Source organism: Triturus cristatus, chromosome 5_1, assembly GCF_964204655.1.
Source record: "Triturus cristatus chromosome 5_1, aTriCri1.1, whole genome shotgun sequence".
NCBI lineage: Eukaryota > Metazoa > Chordata > Amphibia > Caudata > Salamandridae > Triturus > Triturus cristatus.
Genome location: NC_140587.1, coordinates 618,603,675 through 618,621,778, shown reverse-complemented (window position 1 = coordinate 618,621,778; position 18,104 = coordinate 618,603,675). Strand labels below are relative to the sequence as shown.

Here is an 18,104-nt window from a genome sequence, read left to right as displayed (position 1 = left end):
CATTCTTTGGGTACGAGGCCGTTCTCGAGGGACAGAGAGATGAGACTGGTAAGTTTGGCCAGGATGGAGTCACCCCCCTTTGAGCGAGGATATGAGGCGGGGCGGGATCTAGTGGAGACCCTGATTTGATGTTACTTAAAAGTAAAGATTTGTGGAAGCTAAATTGATCCTTAAAGTCAGCGTATCATCCATCCCTGTTCATCCTTATCGGAACTTCTCATTATTCTATGTTCCCACTGTCACACAGTGCATTATTCTATGTTCATCTTTATCCTTCAATCTGTTCATATTGATTCCTTATGCATTACACAGTTTTAGATGGTTCGGACACGAGCTCTCTCGCATATGATCTTTTCTGCCCATCTATTCTAGAGACCTCCTCTAACAGTTTTGTGAAAACCTATTTCAATCTCCCTTGTGCCTACAGTCAGTCTGTTAACCTACTGTTTGTGTGCTTCCCACTGGTTATTTAGCTGCTTCTTGGTACTTTGGGCCATTCATTAGGCTCAGAGTACCAGACCAAACAGGTGATGTGCCTTTTGTGAGCTCTCCAGGATAACTACAGTGCTTGATTTGTAAAAAAAGAAAATGCCAGGGCCCTCGTAAAGAGGCCACTGCAGCTTGCACCACCGTTGTCCTTGCCAGCGCTGCCAATGACAGAAGCAACTCAACTATTAACCATCACAAGTGTGATAAGTCCAACTATTCCTGGGACCCAAAGCTATTAGCATGGCGTGGGTGGCAGGTATTAGTTATTTTTAATGTATGTTGAATTAATAAACAACTTGCAAGATAGAAAGAATTCATATTTCACTGACCATTTTTCGCTGCAATATCATGACCAATAACTACACAACACTCTCATTGCATAACCGGTGACCTCGCACAGTGTTACTCCATGGTGAGTATAATAGCACTTTCACTCCATGCTCACAGACGTGAAAGCAGATGCTCTATGAGGCAAGTGAGGTCACAACTCATTCACTACACAGCACGTTGCTTTTCCTTTACTCCCTAGCATACGACGTCACAGCTCTCTTACTGCACGTCATGTGAGCTCAGATTTCTTCCCTGCTACAGCAGATGACCCCACAACACTTCATGGTCAGTGACAATACAGTCCTTGCACTAAACAGTCAGTAAAGTCACTGCTCCATCAGCGTGTGGAAAATTAAATTACAGCTCTTTTGCTCACTCGTTCCATAGAAAGTGCCCTTATAGCTCCTTCTCTCTGCTGTCAGTCAAGCTGCGGCTCTCTCGTTCCAAGGAAAGTGACCTACAGCTCTTTCACTCCTCGGCAGTAATGTGGTAAAATCGGATTAAGGAAACCAAGATGTGATGTGGGAGGTGGGAGCAGGTACACCGTTTTTTCACTTTGTACGTATTTATATCATACTTATCTACAATTTCAAAACATGGGTATTGAAAAGAAAGAATTCCAAGATTTTTTGACCACACAGTCCATAAAATAATCCAGTACTTCCGGTTCCATTAACAGAATGTGAACCACTGAAAAGGAGTATTCTGATACAGGGACCATGATGTTACCGTCATAATTTCAAACCATTTGTTTTTTTTGGTGAATTTAATTTAATTTGTGACACCCTTTTTTATACACACTATTCCCCTTTAAAAACCACTTCAAACACATTTTCAATATCAGCCCCTTTGTATCTGTTGAGTTATAAAAAGAGATCGTTGACTCAGAAATAAATAAAAAAAAAATCTTCCACAACAAGCATTTGCAATGCAATAGGTCTTGGATTAGTTAAAGTTTGAGCTATTGACTTGCCAACGCTAATGTTTGAAGATGTATTTATTTTTTGTCAATAAATATCCCAGCAGTAGCACTGAAAGAAAATCCACAAAGCAAGGAAAGGGTGCAGTACTACAGGCTGTTACTAGGTGTCCCTGTGGAGTTGCGAAGAGACCTCTAGTAGCCACCTAAGGTACTGCACTCTTAATGGAATTATAAAAATATTGCAGCTGAGCATACGTTTTCATTTGTTATTTTATTGGAAATGAGATGCTAAATAAACAATAATGGTGTTTTCTTATAACGCAAGCTAACAAAAACCTCAATTCCAATAAAAACAAATGGTCAGTTGCAAGGTTTCTCTTTATAATTGCATTAAGGGTGAAGTCAGTACCACGAATGCGAGACATATTACATTTTGAATGCTTGTTTTTTTTAATTGCTATTCAAGAGGGCATAGGCGTGTTTTCAGGAAGGGGCCTGTGTAGTAGTCATGAAACATAGACAATACAAATTAGTTCCCTAGACTACCTTCTGTACAAGATTTTCTTCTGCGTAATTCGTATGCTCCAATGTTGTGTATATATTTTTGTCTATTTGTTTCTACTTCACCCACCTGCTATTGAAAGTCACTAAAGTTATTTTGATCTGTTTGAGAATTCCTTAACTGGGTAGGTCTGCAGAGAAAGACTGAGCCATTGCATTTGCTCATTCAAGACTGTGCCTGGACATAGTGCGTTGCATGCCTGCTAATCTCTCTGATGCTACGTCTTTAAAGCAAACTACTAATGAAATCTGGATGATTGTGGTCATGTGATTAATGATCGAACCTCTGTCTTCTCTGGTGCTTATAGTAGAGTAGCTAGGGTTTAAGAACAGGTATTATAAATTATGTCTGCCTCCTCCTTGCAGTAATAAATCTGAACTTTTCAGTGAGTGGGCCAAAGGTCAAGGTGCACCTATTTGGGAGATGACTAAAACGTAAGCATACGTATGTACGAGTTGCCTTAATATGTAAAGTAAACCTAATTAGAAGGCAGCAGAGGTGCTGTACTGGGGTAGCAGGCTTCAAACAGTAAGTGTATTACCGTTGCTCTTTAAAGAGGTGTGTCTTCGAATGGTTTAATCTATCGCAGCGGGTCCTCGTCAGTACCTGGATTATGTTCATGTTCCAGTAATGTTCCAAAGCCATGGTTTTCTCCACATTGAACACACCAATAAATAGAACATTGGCTCCCCTTAGTGTTGCATTAGATAGAAATAGATTAGTTTTGCGTTAAGATCGTTTCCTACCAGCATTGTTTTGCTTACTATTCCTGGTGGTTAAGCGATCTTTTGGAAAATGTAATCTAGCTTCATCCTTATTTATGACAAAGCTTCCAAGTGGAAGCTTTGACTACAGTTGCTAGTCAATGAGTGACACTTTATTTACTTGTTTGGCAGTTTTACATAGGGCATACCAGGCCCAGACAGTTCAGGCCAATTAAGTCCATGAGCAAAATGTGGCAAGACAAAAAGCATGTGGCAAGGATCGTAAACAGAGTGAATTGGCTTCAATTAACGGAGTGACATTGCCCAAGGTGTATTATGCAGAAAGTAGCCCATGAGTGGGGTCACAAGCATACTGTCTACACGTCAGTCGGAGACACAAGAATATGGAAAAAAAATTACAAATGTGCTGTCTGAGTGTGTAAATATATATATCACATTCACTCTTTCCTACCAGTGACTTGATATGCCCATGTGGGGATGACGAATCATATTCAAAATCCAAAGTCATCAGAGTTCAGCTCAAAACTCCTTCTCCACTGCCTACTTGAGAGCTGCCTGGATGCCCCAGAGTTTTTTCTTGAGCTCCACCGTGACCAGACGTCCTTCCCTACCATGGTCTGGTCATGGTCTTAACCCCTGTAACTTTGTCCACAAATGTGGACCCTTGTCTCCCCCCCCCCCCCCAAGGACAAGTAATGAACTGAGAACTCTACAAAGTAGTTCACCCACACATTATCCACTGCCTAATCCCTTACCTGATGTAGCATCAGACATCACGCTGTAATTGCCAGTCTACTCTGATTTCTAAATTTCTCAAATTTTCCCCTCATGTGTCTTGTGGCATATTTCATACAAAAACTCCAAAATATCAAATACAGAAACCATGCTCCTACACTTAAACCCACGATAACACATCTTGACTACCCCGTGGACCCTTCACTTGCTTGCAGTTGCTCATAGAGCCAAGTTTGAAACCCTGCGTGCTCTCATAGAGTTTAATATGACAATGGCCTGAATTACTCTTCTGTTATAATCATTCCCACTCTCTGAACCAGCCTCCTGAGAAAACCATGCTTCATAAAGAAAAGCAGAGCATACTTGATTCTCATTTTGTTCTACTGACTTATGGGACTCTATCGCTCCCTATTTTTGTTTAGCGCCATTAATCATTATGAATGATACTAAAAGTATGACCCTTTGAAAGCACATAGGAAGCTACTTGGCCATACAATAGTACCATATACAACGCATCCACATTACACACAGTCACTTCACTATCAGTACTACCCCAACTATGCTGTTCATCCTTTTTCCCCTACTATCCCACCTCTCCGCTGACGACTATGACGGGTATTATAAACTTTAGAACACAAAGCAAGTCGACTATTAAAACCCCTGCCACGCACAGGTGGCCAAATGAACTTCCATCAGGCAAACCTCGGACATGAGTGGGACAGTGGCCAGTAAGACCCGACCTGCAGAGAAACCTCAGTTAATGCTTCACACCTGCCCTTCGGTTGTGGTGACCTTGTGGCCCTACGCCTGTTGGGTTACCTCGCCCACATACTTTAAATCACCCCCACTGTTATTTGGGTACTTATACCACAGTAAAGAAAATCAAAGTGAGGATTCTGAACTGCCTACCGATGTCTGTGCCAAGTTCCAAGAGGCCTAATTATGTGCATGAACAGTGATTGAAGAGGCACTTCAATTTGTAAGTCAGACCATTGGCTTTGCCGGTGTTTGTTGGTACATTGTATTGCCTATACTTAAAGTTGAGTTCTCATTGATTGCAGTTGTATTTCATATGTTGTACGCATTTATATCTTTAGAAGTTATAGAATGTAAAAGTTTTTTTTTTTTTTTCCAGCATTCGCCATCCGATCCTTTTCATGAGAAATCTATGCCAGATATGACTCGACTCGGTGGGTCGACCACTCCCCTGATGAACAATGAAGACTATCTGCCATCAATGGAGCGGATTACACCACAACAGAAGAAAAAGAAAAAGAAAAACAATCATATTACGGAGGGAGACCCGATGAAAGGTTTTTATGAGGAAGGATTTGATCACCCAGATTTTTTGATGGATTTTTCTCAAGAAGGAAAAAAGAAGAAGAAAAAAAAAGAACCCAAGGCAAAAAAAGAGCCGAAGGAGCCCAAGCCACCTAAAGAGCCGAAGGAGCCCAAGCAGCCAAAAGAGCCTAAAGCACCGAAGGTAAAAAAGGAGCCTAAGGAACCCAAGGAACCCAAGGCTCCCAAAACGCCCAAAACGCCCAAAACCCCCAAAGAACCGAAGGAAAAGAAAGCAAAAACTACCACGCCAAAACCCAAAACAACTAAAAAGACAGGGTAAGTGTCTCTGCGAACAGATTGTGGCATGGCACCTTTTTTATTAATGTTGAGTAAAACTGATTCGTCTTTTCGGGCTAATTACACACACTAAAATGTATTGTGCATCCTTTAAAGAATTAATGGTTTATTTACTCACAGATTCTGTGTTCATGTGCCTCCCTCTTTCTCTGTGCTTGCCTCACAATCTCTGTCGTCCCCCCCTCTCTGTTTCCCTGTCCTTTTTCTGTGCCTCCTGCATCCTCTGACTACCTTCCACATTCTGTCTTGGCACTCTGTACCACTGTCTTTCTCTGCCATTCTTAGTCTCCTCCCCTTTTTCTTAGAGCTGGCTGTCACACTTGACACAGAAGTGTGCAGCTAATGAAGGGTGGAGTGCATTAAGGAGGTAATAGATTACAAGAAATGGAATTGAGAAAATCCTAAAAGCAGTATTTTCATTTTCACTGTTGCAGTAGTGAACATAGATTTGTGGTTTGTATAAACAGGCACTTATACTTACAATTACAAGTCGTGTGTGCTTCTTTCATTTTGATAATGTTCCACAAGTCTTCACTTAAACATTTGCCCTTTATGTCTTTCCTCGAATTAAAGAAATGCTTTTGTTGGGACCTGAAATTCATGTAGGCTATTGTAGTAACCCAAAGTTTTTTTAATTAAATCAAGACGGCAAAACCATAGGCCTAGTAAGTCTCTGTTTTAGCTTATCTTTGAAGTCCATGAGAAGCTAAGATTTGCCTTATACAAAGCTCAGCTCTCCAAGTTTAAATCTCCATAGTCTTGGTTTTCTGCATGTGTGATTTTTACGACATTAGCAACTTGAAAATTGGTTTTAGACCCTTCCAATCCAATAGAAGAAATCCAAATTCTGCATCAGGGTAATTGGTTGTTTGCTTTATGCCACTAAGGCGTCTTGGCCACGTTTAGTCAGTGAGATTTTTGTTTTTAAGATTTCCTTTTGCAGGCAAAATGTGGGTAATATTGTAGATTTTCAAGTGGCTGATTGTTTTGTGGGTCAAAATGGTTCTTTGGCGCTACTAAGTTGAATTTTCTCTGTCACAGTTGAGAGCGTAAATGGCTTACATTTTTAACAAAAAAAATAGTTTTGTTTTTCAAGAGTGTGTTGTTTTTGGGCTCCACTGTGAGGTGTTGATATTTCAGTATTTCATTCTCTTTATCTTCATTAGGTGCATGAGGATTGTTTATTATACATACACCTCGGTGAACATTACTTGACTTTGTTGGTTTTTGTAAAAGTCAAACTACTCCTAGCTATTGATGGAAGGACTAATAAAATGTCCCACTGTTAACGTCATCATTGCTAATTCTTGATCATAATTCAGTGGAAAGAAAACAAAGTACTACAGCATTGAACAAAGCGTTTTTTGTTTGTACCAAAATCTGTCTGCAACCTTTCTGATTTAATTTTATTTTCTCCCAAATCCTTAAATCTGTTTTCAAGCGGAGACCCGTTTTAGCAAATGTATAGCTTCCAAATGTAATCACCCTCTCCTAGTTATGAGGAGATCTGCATTTTTATTTGAACATTAAAGAGAACAGACAACTTGAACTCTTCCTGCATTTAGTTAGGAATTGAGCCATAGAAGTTGACACTTATCAGATGAATAGACAATCAAATAGCACTTAGTGAGGTTGTACGATGGAACAACGCAGGGAAATACTTTGCTTGCCTTAACCACACATTTTTATCCTACAATTTGTTTGCAAAGCATATGTTTTTACAACGAATGCAGTTAACATGCATTATTATATATATATGTATTTTTTTTAACAGTTCACCAAATGCCACTCTTGCGACCGCCGAACACTTTTCAGATCAGGTGCCTCCTTTAACGTGCCAATGGCTGCTCTCATTTAACATTTCCAACAACAATGCTCCAATAGGAACATTAAGGAGCACACTGCGGATTCCACAGCCATTTTATTGTGACAAGCAGATGCGTTTTGGCGAGAATTTGCCTTTCTCAATGCTAGTCTCCACTGGGGGTCTGATGTTATCAGTTCTTACATTTATTTAACAAAACACTCTCTCATTGGTTATCAGATATTTTAACTATCCAATTACAGTGCCTGTGGATTGAAAAAGAGCACCTTCAGTAGGTAATGTCTCTCACAATTAATGCAAGTTCAAGTTTTAGATGGTTAAATATTGTTATTGGAAATGTTAAATGCATGCAGCCGCTGGCACGCTAAAGGAGAAACCTGATCGGAAAAGTGTTCGGCGGTCACAAGAGTGGCATTTGGTGAAATGTTGAAATGGAGACTGCCAGAACCGTTGTTTCACTAACAGGATAATCATACCCATGGACACAGAGTCCCAATTACTAAATGGTAAGTGTGAGAAACAAAAATAAGGACATTTTCAAAATAGTTAGTGAATTTTCTTCCCCTGCAGCGGCAGTCAAGCCATTTACCCCCTCTGAGGCGTGGACATGCCGTATGGCCTCTTACTTTTATGATAAGATCAAAAACATTCCGGATACATTCCCCACAGCACCTTCTGCGCATGGAGACAGCTGTGAGTGCGACCCCCTCCCCAATTCCAGTAAGAGAACCATCTTTTACACATTTTCTCCCTGTCTACATGGCCAAATCTCTGGAAATCATGAAAGGCCTCAAATCTGGCTCCCCCTCCGACCCGTGCCCTGCCACTGTTCTGGCATCAATAGCAGAGATTATCAATCCGGCGGTCAATCTGATTTTTAATCTATCTCTGCAGAACAGGCTGGTCCCGACAGGTGGAAGAGGGTGAGAATTCTCCCCTTATTTAAAAAAACAGACACTGGATCCAGAGTTAGCCTCTAATTATAGGCCAATATCTTTGCTTCCCTGTTTTTTCCAAGGCCCTGGAAAAAGTTGTGAATCATGTCACCACCTCATTTGTTGAATCCAATCAAGTACTCCACCAGAGCCAGCCTGGATTCAGGGCAAATTTCAGCACTGAAACTGCACTGTTGGAGGTTTCGGAGGCCATAAACAATGCTTTGGACAAAGGTGGCAAGGACGTATTGATATTATTGGACTTATCTGCGGCCTTTGACACCATCCACCATGACCGACACCTGTTGAGACTCCAGGAGTACAGTTTCAGGGTTGCGGTACTCAACTGGTTTGCCTCCTTTCTAAAGGATTGCCAGCAAACCGTTTGGTCCCTGCTTTTTGCTGCCCCTATCCCCCCTCTGGAGGATGAGTTCCTCAGGGCTCAATTTTGAGCCCCACTTTTTAAACTATATATATGGCCCCCTTAGCGATTCTGGCTGAGGCTCATGGAGCAAAAATAGTATTGTATGCGGACAATACGCAGCTCCTCTTCACCTGCGATAAAGGCGATCTGATCAATTCCAGTTTATCAGAAGAGTTCTCCTGGCTCCACTATAATCAACTTAAATGTAATCCTGAAAAATCTATTGGAGCATGGTTTTTGGAAATACTATAGATAGATAGATAGATATATATTCACTTAAAAAACCATAGGTTTCACACGTTATAGTTAGCTGGACATTTCACTCGTAAAAAACCATTGAAATTCCCCCGTTATAGTTAGTTCAGATAACTATAACTCGCGCGACCGCAATCCACTGCTGATGACGTCACATATTACATCACTCATGACATCACTGATGACATCATCCTTGTGATAGTGGCGGTCGCGCGAGTTATAGTTATCTGAGCTAACTATAGCGGGGGAATTTCAATGGTTTTTTACGAGTGAAATGTCCAGCTAACTATAACGTGTGAAACCTATGGTTTTTTAAGTGAATTTGCAAGGTTTTTTAAATGCTAATTCCTAACTATAACATGTGTGAAACCTATGGTTTTTTTAAGTGAATTTGTAAGGTTTTTTAAATGCTAATATATTTTTTATATATTTATTTTACAATAAACTGCCTATGTATGTAGTTATAGATTGACTGTATCCTGTAATATGGAATGGCTCAGCTTTTTTTTTTTTTGCATTTGGATAAAGTTGAACAGCATAATTAATATCTTCTATAAACTTATAAACAGTTGAAATTTTTTTTAACGTTGCGTGCATCCCCGCGATTTTTGGAAAAAAAAAAAGTTTTTTACCCTTCGGGGTCCTTCAGGGACCCCCTGACAAAGGCTAGGGGGTCAGGAACTCTCTACCCTGCCCCCTTTTCACGTTCTCCACCTTTCTTTTTCACTGTTACACACAAAATGGCGGCCGACACTTCCTGATTTCGACTGATTCGAATGTTGACTGACATGTAACCATCAGTCAGAATTACGCTCGCGCACGTTACGGTGGCGCACCATGCGCGCACGGTGCGCGCCTATAGATATTTATGTACTTTTAACTGCAATTTTCTCAGGAACTACTGAACAGATTGACACCATATATGCAAAAGGCACATGCCTGACCTGAGGACTACCTCTTTGCCAAATTTCAAGTAATTCTGTTCAGTCGTTCGGGCTGTACCTTTGACTAAAGGTCCTAGGGGAAAATGCATGGGGAAAACGTGTTTTGGGACCCCCCTTTTTTTCTGAGCCCCCGCTTGACGAATCACCCCGAGACTTTCAGGGTAGGAGCTCAGCGGAGCGCCCCATTAGTTTTGAACAGTTCGCGAGGATTCGTCAACCGGCGCCAAAGTTATTCAAAATAGAATTTTCAGATTTCCTATGGAAACACGATCCTAACTATAACTATCTACTGGCGACCGCCAGTGGAAAATATATATATATAAATATATATATATATATATATATATATATATATATTTATATATATATATTTTCCACTGGCGGTCGCCAGTAGATAGTTATAGTTAGGATCGTGTTTCCATAGGAAATGCGCAACATTCTATTTGGAATAACTTTGGCGCCAATTGACGAATCCTCGCAAAATATTCAAAATAGGTGGGGCGCTCCGCTCCGCTCCTTCCCTGAAAGTCTCGGTGGGATTCGTCAAGCGGGGGCTGAGAAAAAGGGGGGGTCCCCAAAACGCGTTTTCCCCATGCATTTTTCCATAGGACCTTTAGTCCAAGCTACAACCCGAACGGCTGAACAGAATTACTTAAAATTTGGCAGAGGTAATCCTCAGGTCAGGGATGTGCCTTTTGCAGGTCTGGTGTAAATCTGTTCAGTACTTCCTGAGAAAATAGCATTTAAAAGCATATATATATCTATAAGCGCGCACCGTGCGCGAGCGCGATTCTGATTGGTTGTTAGATCTTAGTAAACATTCGAATCGGTCGAAACCAGGAAGTGTCGGCCGCCATTTTGTCTCTCGCAGTCTGAGGGGGTGAAAAACAAGGTGGTGAACGTGAAAAGGGGGCAGGGTGGACAGTTCCTGACCCCCTAGCCTTAGTCAGGGGGTCCCAGACCTTTAATTTTTTTGCGAAAAATCGCGGAGTACGCGTAGCGTGCGCGTACGGTGGAAACAGAAAAATTCTGCGAACTGCGCGCACCGTGCGCGTACGGTACGCACACGGTGAAAAACCTTAAAAAAAAAAAAAAATACATAACTTAGCATTTAAAAAAACGTACAAATTCACTGAAAAAACCATAGGTTTCACACATGTTATAGTTAGCTGGACATTTCACTCTTGAAATACCATTGAAATTCCCCCGTTATAGTTAGTGCAGGCAACTATAACTCACGCGACCGCAATCCTCTGCTGATGACGTCAGATATTACATCACTGATGACGTGTGTCTTTCTGAGAAAAAAATATTTGTAATGTATGTATAGCTAAAAATTAATGGAAGAAGACATGGGTAAATAAGTGTCTAAATACAGTGATGTAATATCTGACGTCATCAGCAGAGGATTGCGGTCGCGTGAATTATAGTTGCCTGCACTAACTATAACGGGGGAATTTCAATGGTTTTTCACGAGTGAAATGTCCAGCTAACTATAACGTGTGAAACCTATGGTTTTTTAAGTGAATTTGCAAGGTTTTTTAAATGCTAATTCCTAACTATAACGTGTTTGAAACCTATGGTTTTGTCTGTGAATATATATATATATAGATATATATACTTAAATGTGTGGTAAAGGCCTGCAATGTAAAAACATGCACGCTGTAAAGGCTCAACGTGGTAAAAACCTTGTAGAGGCCGTTGAGTGGGATCAAAGCAGAGTTAATTTTTACACATAGCTTGAGTCTCTATATTTTGCCTTAATGGTGTTAGTTGGTGGTATTTCACAGTACATCACCTTTGGTTACTCTACGTGTTATCAGTCTGGGTTAACTTTGCATACAGTGTGGTTTACACCCAGAAAAGGAAAAAAGATTGCATTGCAGTTTGGTTGGTGTTGCAAAAAGATAGTTTTACATAGCAGTGTAATCAGATTGAAATACTTTTGTCCTAAAGGCAGCGTGAAGCAAATTCTCCTTTTCGATTTTTTACAAGAATACTTATCTAAACGGTTTCAGCACAGATGAACTAAGTAGTGTTTCCTAATCTAACGATTTGAGGACAAAATAAATATGAACAAGTTTGAAAAAACATTAAATTATCCTTAGGTTATGTTGTATCACCAATACCCACGTATTTCATCTACCTTCAGGAAGCCACTTTGTAAATACTTGTGAAAAGTAAAAAGAGAACTTCTTCCTTTGCTTTCAAATGCCGCGAGGTATTTTACATAGCAAATAAACCGTTCTGGTTAACGGTTTTCTGTCACTGTGTTTTTCTACTCCATGGTGCCGTCCTTTCAAGCATTTGGCAAATCCAGTAGTCTGGATTGCGTTTCGAGTCCTGACTAAAGCATAAAAAAGCACGCTGCAATGGAAAAAAAAAAAGCAAAAGATTGATTTCTGTATACGGTGTATCTACATGATGAAGAATGTAATGTGTGATAATTCACTGTACATGTGAGATGTAAAATAGTCCCCATACACACTGCAATTAAATTAATCCATAGATGCGCCAAACATCCAATAGCATGAGGTGAGAGAAAAACACTCCGGTGGGTGATGTTAAAGGATACTTAAACTATATTTTAAAGAATTTGTAACAATATGTATGCAAATAGCTGTGCTGTGAAGCTCGACCCAGTGAAAATGTCTGTGACGACTGGAACTTTCAGACATTTTAAATAGGTTTGCTGTGATGTAGATGACAGAAAATCGAATCCTGAAACTTGCTATTCATGCTACAGATTTGAGCAATTTCAGTGTTGAATATTGGAAAAAATATATAAACTGTGTAACTTAAAACAAGTTCCCATACTACCTTTTTTTCTCGAGTTGTTGTTACTGCAGTTTCGGTGGTGTGAATACCCATGTTACTATTACTAACTGAAGTCTAGTTAAATTGGCCTAAGTAGAATGAAAATGTGAGGCCATCCTGCAGAGTTGGATCATGACACCTGCAGGACTTGAAGAGACCCTAACAAAAAGACTGGATTGAAACGTCGACAAATCCCCCATTTTGGTTTACTTGTACAATGAACACTAAGGGATTGTATACTAGTTCACAGTAACTTTTTACAAACTGTTGCAAACAACCATTGAGAATGGTAGTGTCGTCTTATGTATTTTGTAAATAGAATCCCTGTTGGACCACTGTCTCATCTGCACTATGATCACTCATTTCACACTTTTGTTGGATATGAATTGACAACGCATTTTGGGTGGAAACAAAACCGGTCCTGTTTCTTTTGTAAATAAATTTTGGTTCACAATGGATGATGCATCTAATTAATGTCTGGATCCCTCTAAGGCGCACACAAGGTTTTAAACTGTGAAGGAGTCCCACATGCCAATTGTTTTAATACGTACTTACCCTGGTCCACGTGGGCTTGCACAGTTATCCTTGATAATTGTAAACCTGCAGGTTTCTCACAGACCAGAGGATGGAACAGGACGTCCTTCTGTCTCACCAGGAACATTTCCCAGAACCTTTCAGCCATTTACTAATTTTTTTTTACCCCCGACTCAAAACTCCAGTAGATTATATTAGTATGGGAGTTTCCACAGATAAGTGCTTAGTTGTTAGCTTTAATATTGATTCATATTGATATCTGTAGATCACTTACTTACCCTTTGCAAGTGCTTCCTGGTTTGTCTGATTTTATTTGTATATTGCTTCTGATGTATATTTGTAACTGCCAATTCCACTCCTTAAAATATTCCCCAGATTGAATCTAGAGCTTTTTGTAGTAGTGCTCCAACGAGCTGCTAGGTGGCCTCATGCGACTGAGGTGTATCCAACCCTCCTTAAAAATGACGAAGCATTGCTGTATATAAGCACCACTCCTGTGCACAGATGTGCGTTCTTTTCTTTCCGTGCCTTTAGATGCACTCCACTTCAGATGTCAGATCTTCTGGCGACTTATATACTTAAAACGGTGTACTAGGAAACAATATTCGAACTGAAGATGACCGGATTGATGCTGTGCCACGACTGCAAGAAGTAAATGTCAGTAACAGATCAGCACAAGATGTCTTTGGTGCCTCGACTCAGTGCACAACTCTGTATGTTGTGTGATGAGTGTGCCCTCATGCACCCAGAGGTCACTTTATGCTGAGAGGCGAAGCTGTATGTCGCCGAACACAAGAAGTCATGGCCTTCGTGTAGGTTACACTCCCAGTCATCGATGCCCACGCGGATACTCCGATGGCTCCCTAGTTGAAACCATGTTCCTTCCCGTCATTGAACAGGCAGGTGGCCAGACCTAGATTTTCTCACCAAACACCCCACTCCGGAGAGCCAAACTGTACCGACCTTGATCAGTAAAGTGAAACCTAATTAATTTCCATCCAGTTCTCCAGGTAGAGATTCTAATAGACTTTATGCCTTTGGCGAATCTATACTTACTTAAGCCAGTGTGGTATTGCAGTCTGTAAATGCAGTCCATTGGTTTGTGTACTCATGCCCTTTGGGACTCAGCCAGTGAGATCTTGCTAGCAGTCCCAGAAGATCTTAAGGCCTTCTTGGACCCGAAGGTACATGATGGGCAAAACACAACCAATTATGTTATCTGCATGTTTGGAAACCACAGATTGCCTGGGCAGGGATTGGTGGTACCGGTATAGTACTTTGTCCACATGCCTGGATGAGGTCCACTCGGTTCTCCTATGATGTGCAGTCTTTGCTAAAGGACATGCTTTTGATGTGTCTTGTTGTTTGAGAAGATGTACTCCTTGTCGGAAGGCTTTTAGTTAGTAGAGCAACAGTGCATCTCTTGGAGCTGTTGGAACCCACCAAACAATTCCTGCACCAGCTGCAGAAATTTACTCCAGAGGGCTGGCGTGGAGATGGACAGCCTTGAGTCACTGGATGCAGTGGACAATGCAATCCTTTTGGGGTTGTGGACATAAATCGGGCAGGCAACATGCAGGTCAGCAGGGGCACTAGTCTTCCAACTTCTCATCCCTGCTGCAAAGACCAACCAACCCCTTTAGTTTGCCCTCAGTGGCGCATGCCTATCCAGTAAGAGGCAGGATTCTGTACTTCCTTCCGGATTGGCTATTAATCGCATCAAACGGATGGGTCCTATAAATGTTTCAAAAATGTTATGCAATATTCCTCTTACACCAGAACCAATCAGTCCATCCTGGAACAGGTCTGCCTGTTGATTTCCAGAGGTGCCATAGAGAGGGTACCTAACTCTGAGAAAGGCGAGTGGTGTTCTCGCTTTTTCTGTGTCCTGAAAAAGGATGTCGGACCTCCATCCTCTGAACTCTTTCCCTCAGGAGAACAGTTTCAGGACTCCGGTTGGCCCGCAGCCTATCTGCTCTGGACCCAAGCAACAGAATGGTGTCCTTTGACTTGCTGGATGCGTATTTTCATATCCCTGTCCTGCGGTACCACAGGCGTATCCTATGGTTCAAGGTGGGCAAGGAGCATTTTTCAGATTACCGTGCTCCCTTTGGGACTCACTAGCGTCACTCTTGTGTTCATGAAAGTGATTATGGTGGTCGCTGCCCATCTTCGGATAGCAAGAGTTGCTGTATTCCTGTACTTCAACTACTGGTTGCTGAATGCTGGCTCCTCTGTGTGTCATGGACCACCTTCGGACATTGATGGATCTTTTGACATCTGTGGGTTTCTCCATAAAGGAGCCCGAGCCTCGCCTTATTACTTCTCAAAGGCTTCCATTCATTGTGATAATCCTGGGTATGATGGAGTTCAGGGCTTTCCTCTGCAGCAGCAAGTCATGACATTCAGGCTATGGTTCAACTGTTTTAGGCTTACTCCTTGATCCAGTTAACCATGGTTCTAAGACGACTTAGCCTTGTGCATCCTTCTTCTTGTCAACCATGCCAGAGGACAATGCTCTTGAGTGGTGCCTGAAATCCCAGTGGACTCTGCACCAGGGCCTCCTTTCTGACACCATTCAGGCCTCCGAGGAACCAGCTCAAGATTTGCAGAGGTGTCTGACTGCAGTTTGTCCTTAAGCAGGCTACTCTCCCTTCCGTGCTTAGAGCTGGTAGTGGTGACTGATGTATTTATTACTGCTATGTTGTGGGGGGGGGATGGACTCAACTGGGCAGTTGGAGATTAGAAGACCCCTTCCTCCAGGGGAGGGCAGGCTTCACATCCGTCATCCGGAATGGCGGGCCTTTCTTGTGGCCCTGAAGGCATTCCTGCCGTCCATCAAGAAGAGACCGGTGCAGGTTCTCACAAACACCACCACCGCCATGTGGTACTACAACCAGGAGGGCAGATTGGTGTCTTGGGTCCTGTGCTAGGAGGCTTTGCGCCTCTGAGGGTGGCTGGGATTCCAGGGTATCTTTTCACTTGCTAACCACCTGGCAGGGTTCCTGAACACCACCGTGAATTAACTGACAAGGTGCCTGGCAGATCACAAGTGGTGTTAACATCCCAAGGTGGAGCAGGGTGGTGTCTGCCGGTGAAGGGAACCCTGCTTAGATCTTTTTTGCACCATAAAATACTCGCGGTCAAACATTTTCATGTTGATGTTTCATTAAGAACACGGATTTCAGCTGGAATGGAACTAACTCCTGAACGCCATCTGCCACTTCCTCTCCTGCCCATAGTTGTGAAGAGGATCAAGAGCGGCCAGGCCTAAGTCACTTTGGAGAGCATGGATTAAGCCAGTAGACTGTGGTGCCTATAACTCATGATCATGAGTATCTCTACCATGATCAGGCTGCCACTTTAGGAGTACATCCTGTTTCTGCAACCCGGGCAGGATCCTCTACCATGGTCTACACTATTTGCACCTTCATGCGTTAAGTTTAAGCATTGGGAATCAAGACTGTTCAATTTGCAATCTAAAGTGGTTGTGTTCATACTCTCCGTGCCTGTCTGAGAAACATTTGTACCGGAGGCTGGGACAAATTTGTGACCTGATGTAGTACCTGGGTACAGGCAAAGCTGTCGGATGTTATTTGATTTGGTTGGTATTTAACCCAGCAGTGGGTGCTGTAAAAGGTTATTGCAGGCCTGTTCAGCCTTTCAATGCTTGCTGTATCAACAGTCCTTCAGATGATGCGTTGTGATGAGATTTCTTAAAGGTTTGACACTTTCTTCCAAGCAGTTTGTGATCCTGCAGTGGGAGCTTAACTTGGTTTTGAAGCACCTCATGCACATGCCCTTCAAGCGGATTCATAGTTGCTTGCTGCGTCTCGTGCCCATGAAGATGGTCTTCATCATTGTGATTACTACAGCGTATTGCATGAGTAAGTTACAGTCACATTAAGTACATCTGTCCTACCTGCCTTATTGCTCAGACAAATTGGTGAATAAAAGCCTTGTTTAAGGTTGTGCCTCCCTTATGTGCTACACAGTATATCACACTTCCAGCGTTCTTCGCTCCCATCGCCCCTCATAACAGGAGATGCTCTATTGGTTTGACCCTAAAACGACTTTCAGCTTTTACACCGATTATACCAACGGTCAAGTTCCAGGTGGGTAGCAGCCCCTGGAAGGTCTGAGAGCCTATTCCACCAGCCTGTAGACGGCAACGAAAAAGACTGACACGCATGTATTTGAATTAAAATAGCTTTATTGCCAAAATTGGTATTGAACAAAGAACATTTATCATTATAACTAATTATAGTGGTTATTGATACTGTGCTTACTGCTTTTAATGGTGTTATAAGGTTCTAACATGACTGACTAATTCTGGTAATGTGGTGACACACTGAGCCAGCAGGACCTACTATATATATATATATCGATATAAATAAAACTCCCCTTCTAATTCGCTAAATTGACAAAGGATAACCTGTTTTTTTATTTATGTGGTAGCCCCTGACAAAACCATTAAACCTGCCTTATTTAAAATGACACCCATCTTATATTGTGATATTACATCTGGTATAGTTGGGCGGTGCTGTGATTATGGGGTTAATCACCCTCCAGGGGTGTAATGTGATGTGAGGATATCGCCCAAGGAATTTTCATCCAACTGAATGTGCATATTTGTAATTTAATATGTAGTATTTAGGGGTGTGTGTGAAAAACAAAGGTTTCCTTTTTAAAAGAAAAAGCACTTACTAGACAATGTATTGTGTGGTGTTAAAGTCCAGTCAGTGAATTGGGAGTGCTAGCCCACACCACCTTCCCTGAGTAGGCTGTGTACTGCTTTCTTACCCTGAGAGTCAAGTGCAACAACAAGGTACGGCGCTCCCAGAAAAGAGACCATTTTGGACCTATTTCTTGCCAAGGGCTAATCTTTTGCAACCAATTACCCAAATTCTTACAGTCATAATGTAAATGTTCTGTAAACTAAAATGTTTTCACGTAATGACATTGAAAG

General features: G+C 41.7%; 1 protein-coding gene across 5 annotated transcripts in view; it reads left to right on the top strand.

The window, feature by feature from the left end:
* Nucleotides 1-18,104, top strand: part of CHD7 (chromodomain helicase DNA binding protein 7) — an 801,383-nt gene that overhangs the window by 322,650 nt on the left and 460,629 nt on the right. For all 5 annotated transcript variants that reach the window (XM_085605557.1, XM_085605559.1, XM_085605558.1 and 2 more), the window contains exon 3: nt 4,899-5,380. In XM_085605557.1, the coding sequence (XP_085461683.1) occupies nt 4,899-5,380 (482 nt within the window). The remainder of the gene's footprint in view (nt 1-4,898; nt 5,381-18,104) is intronic.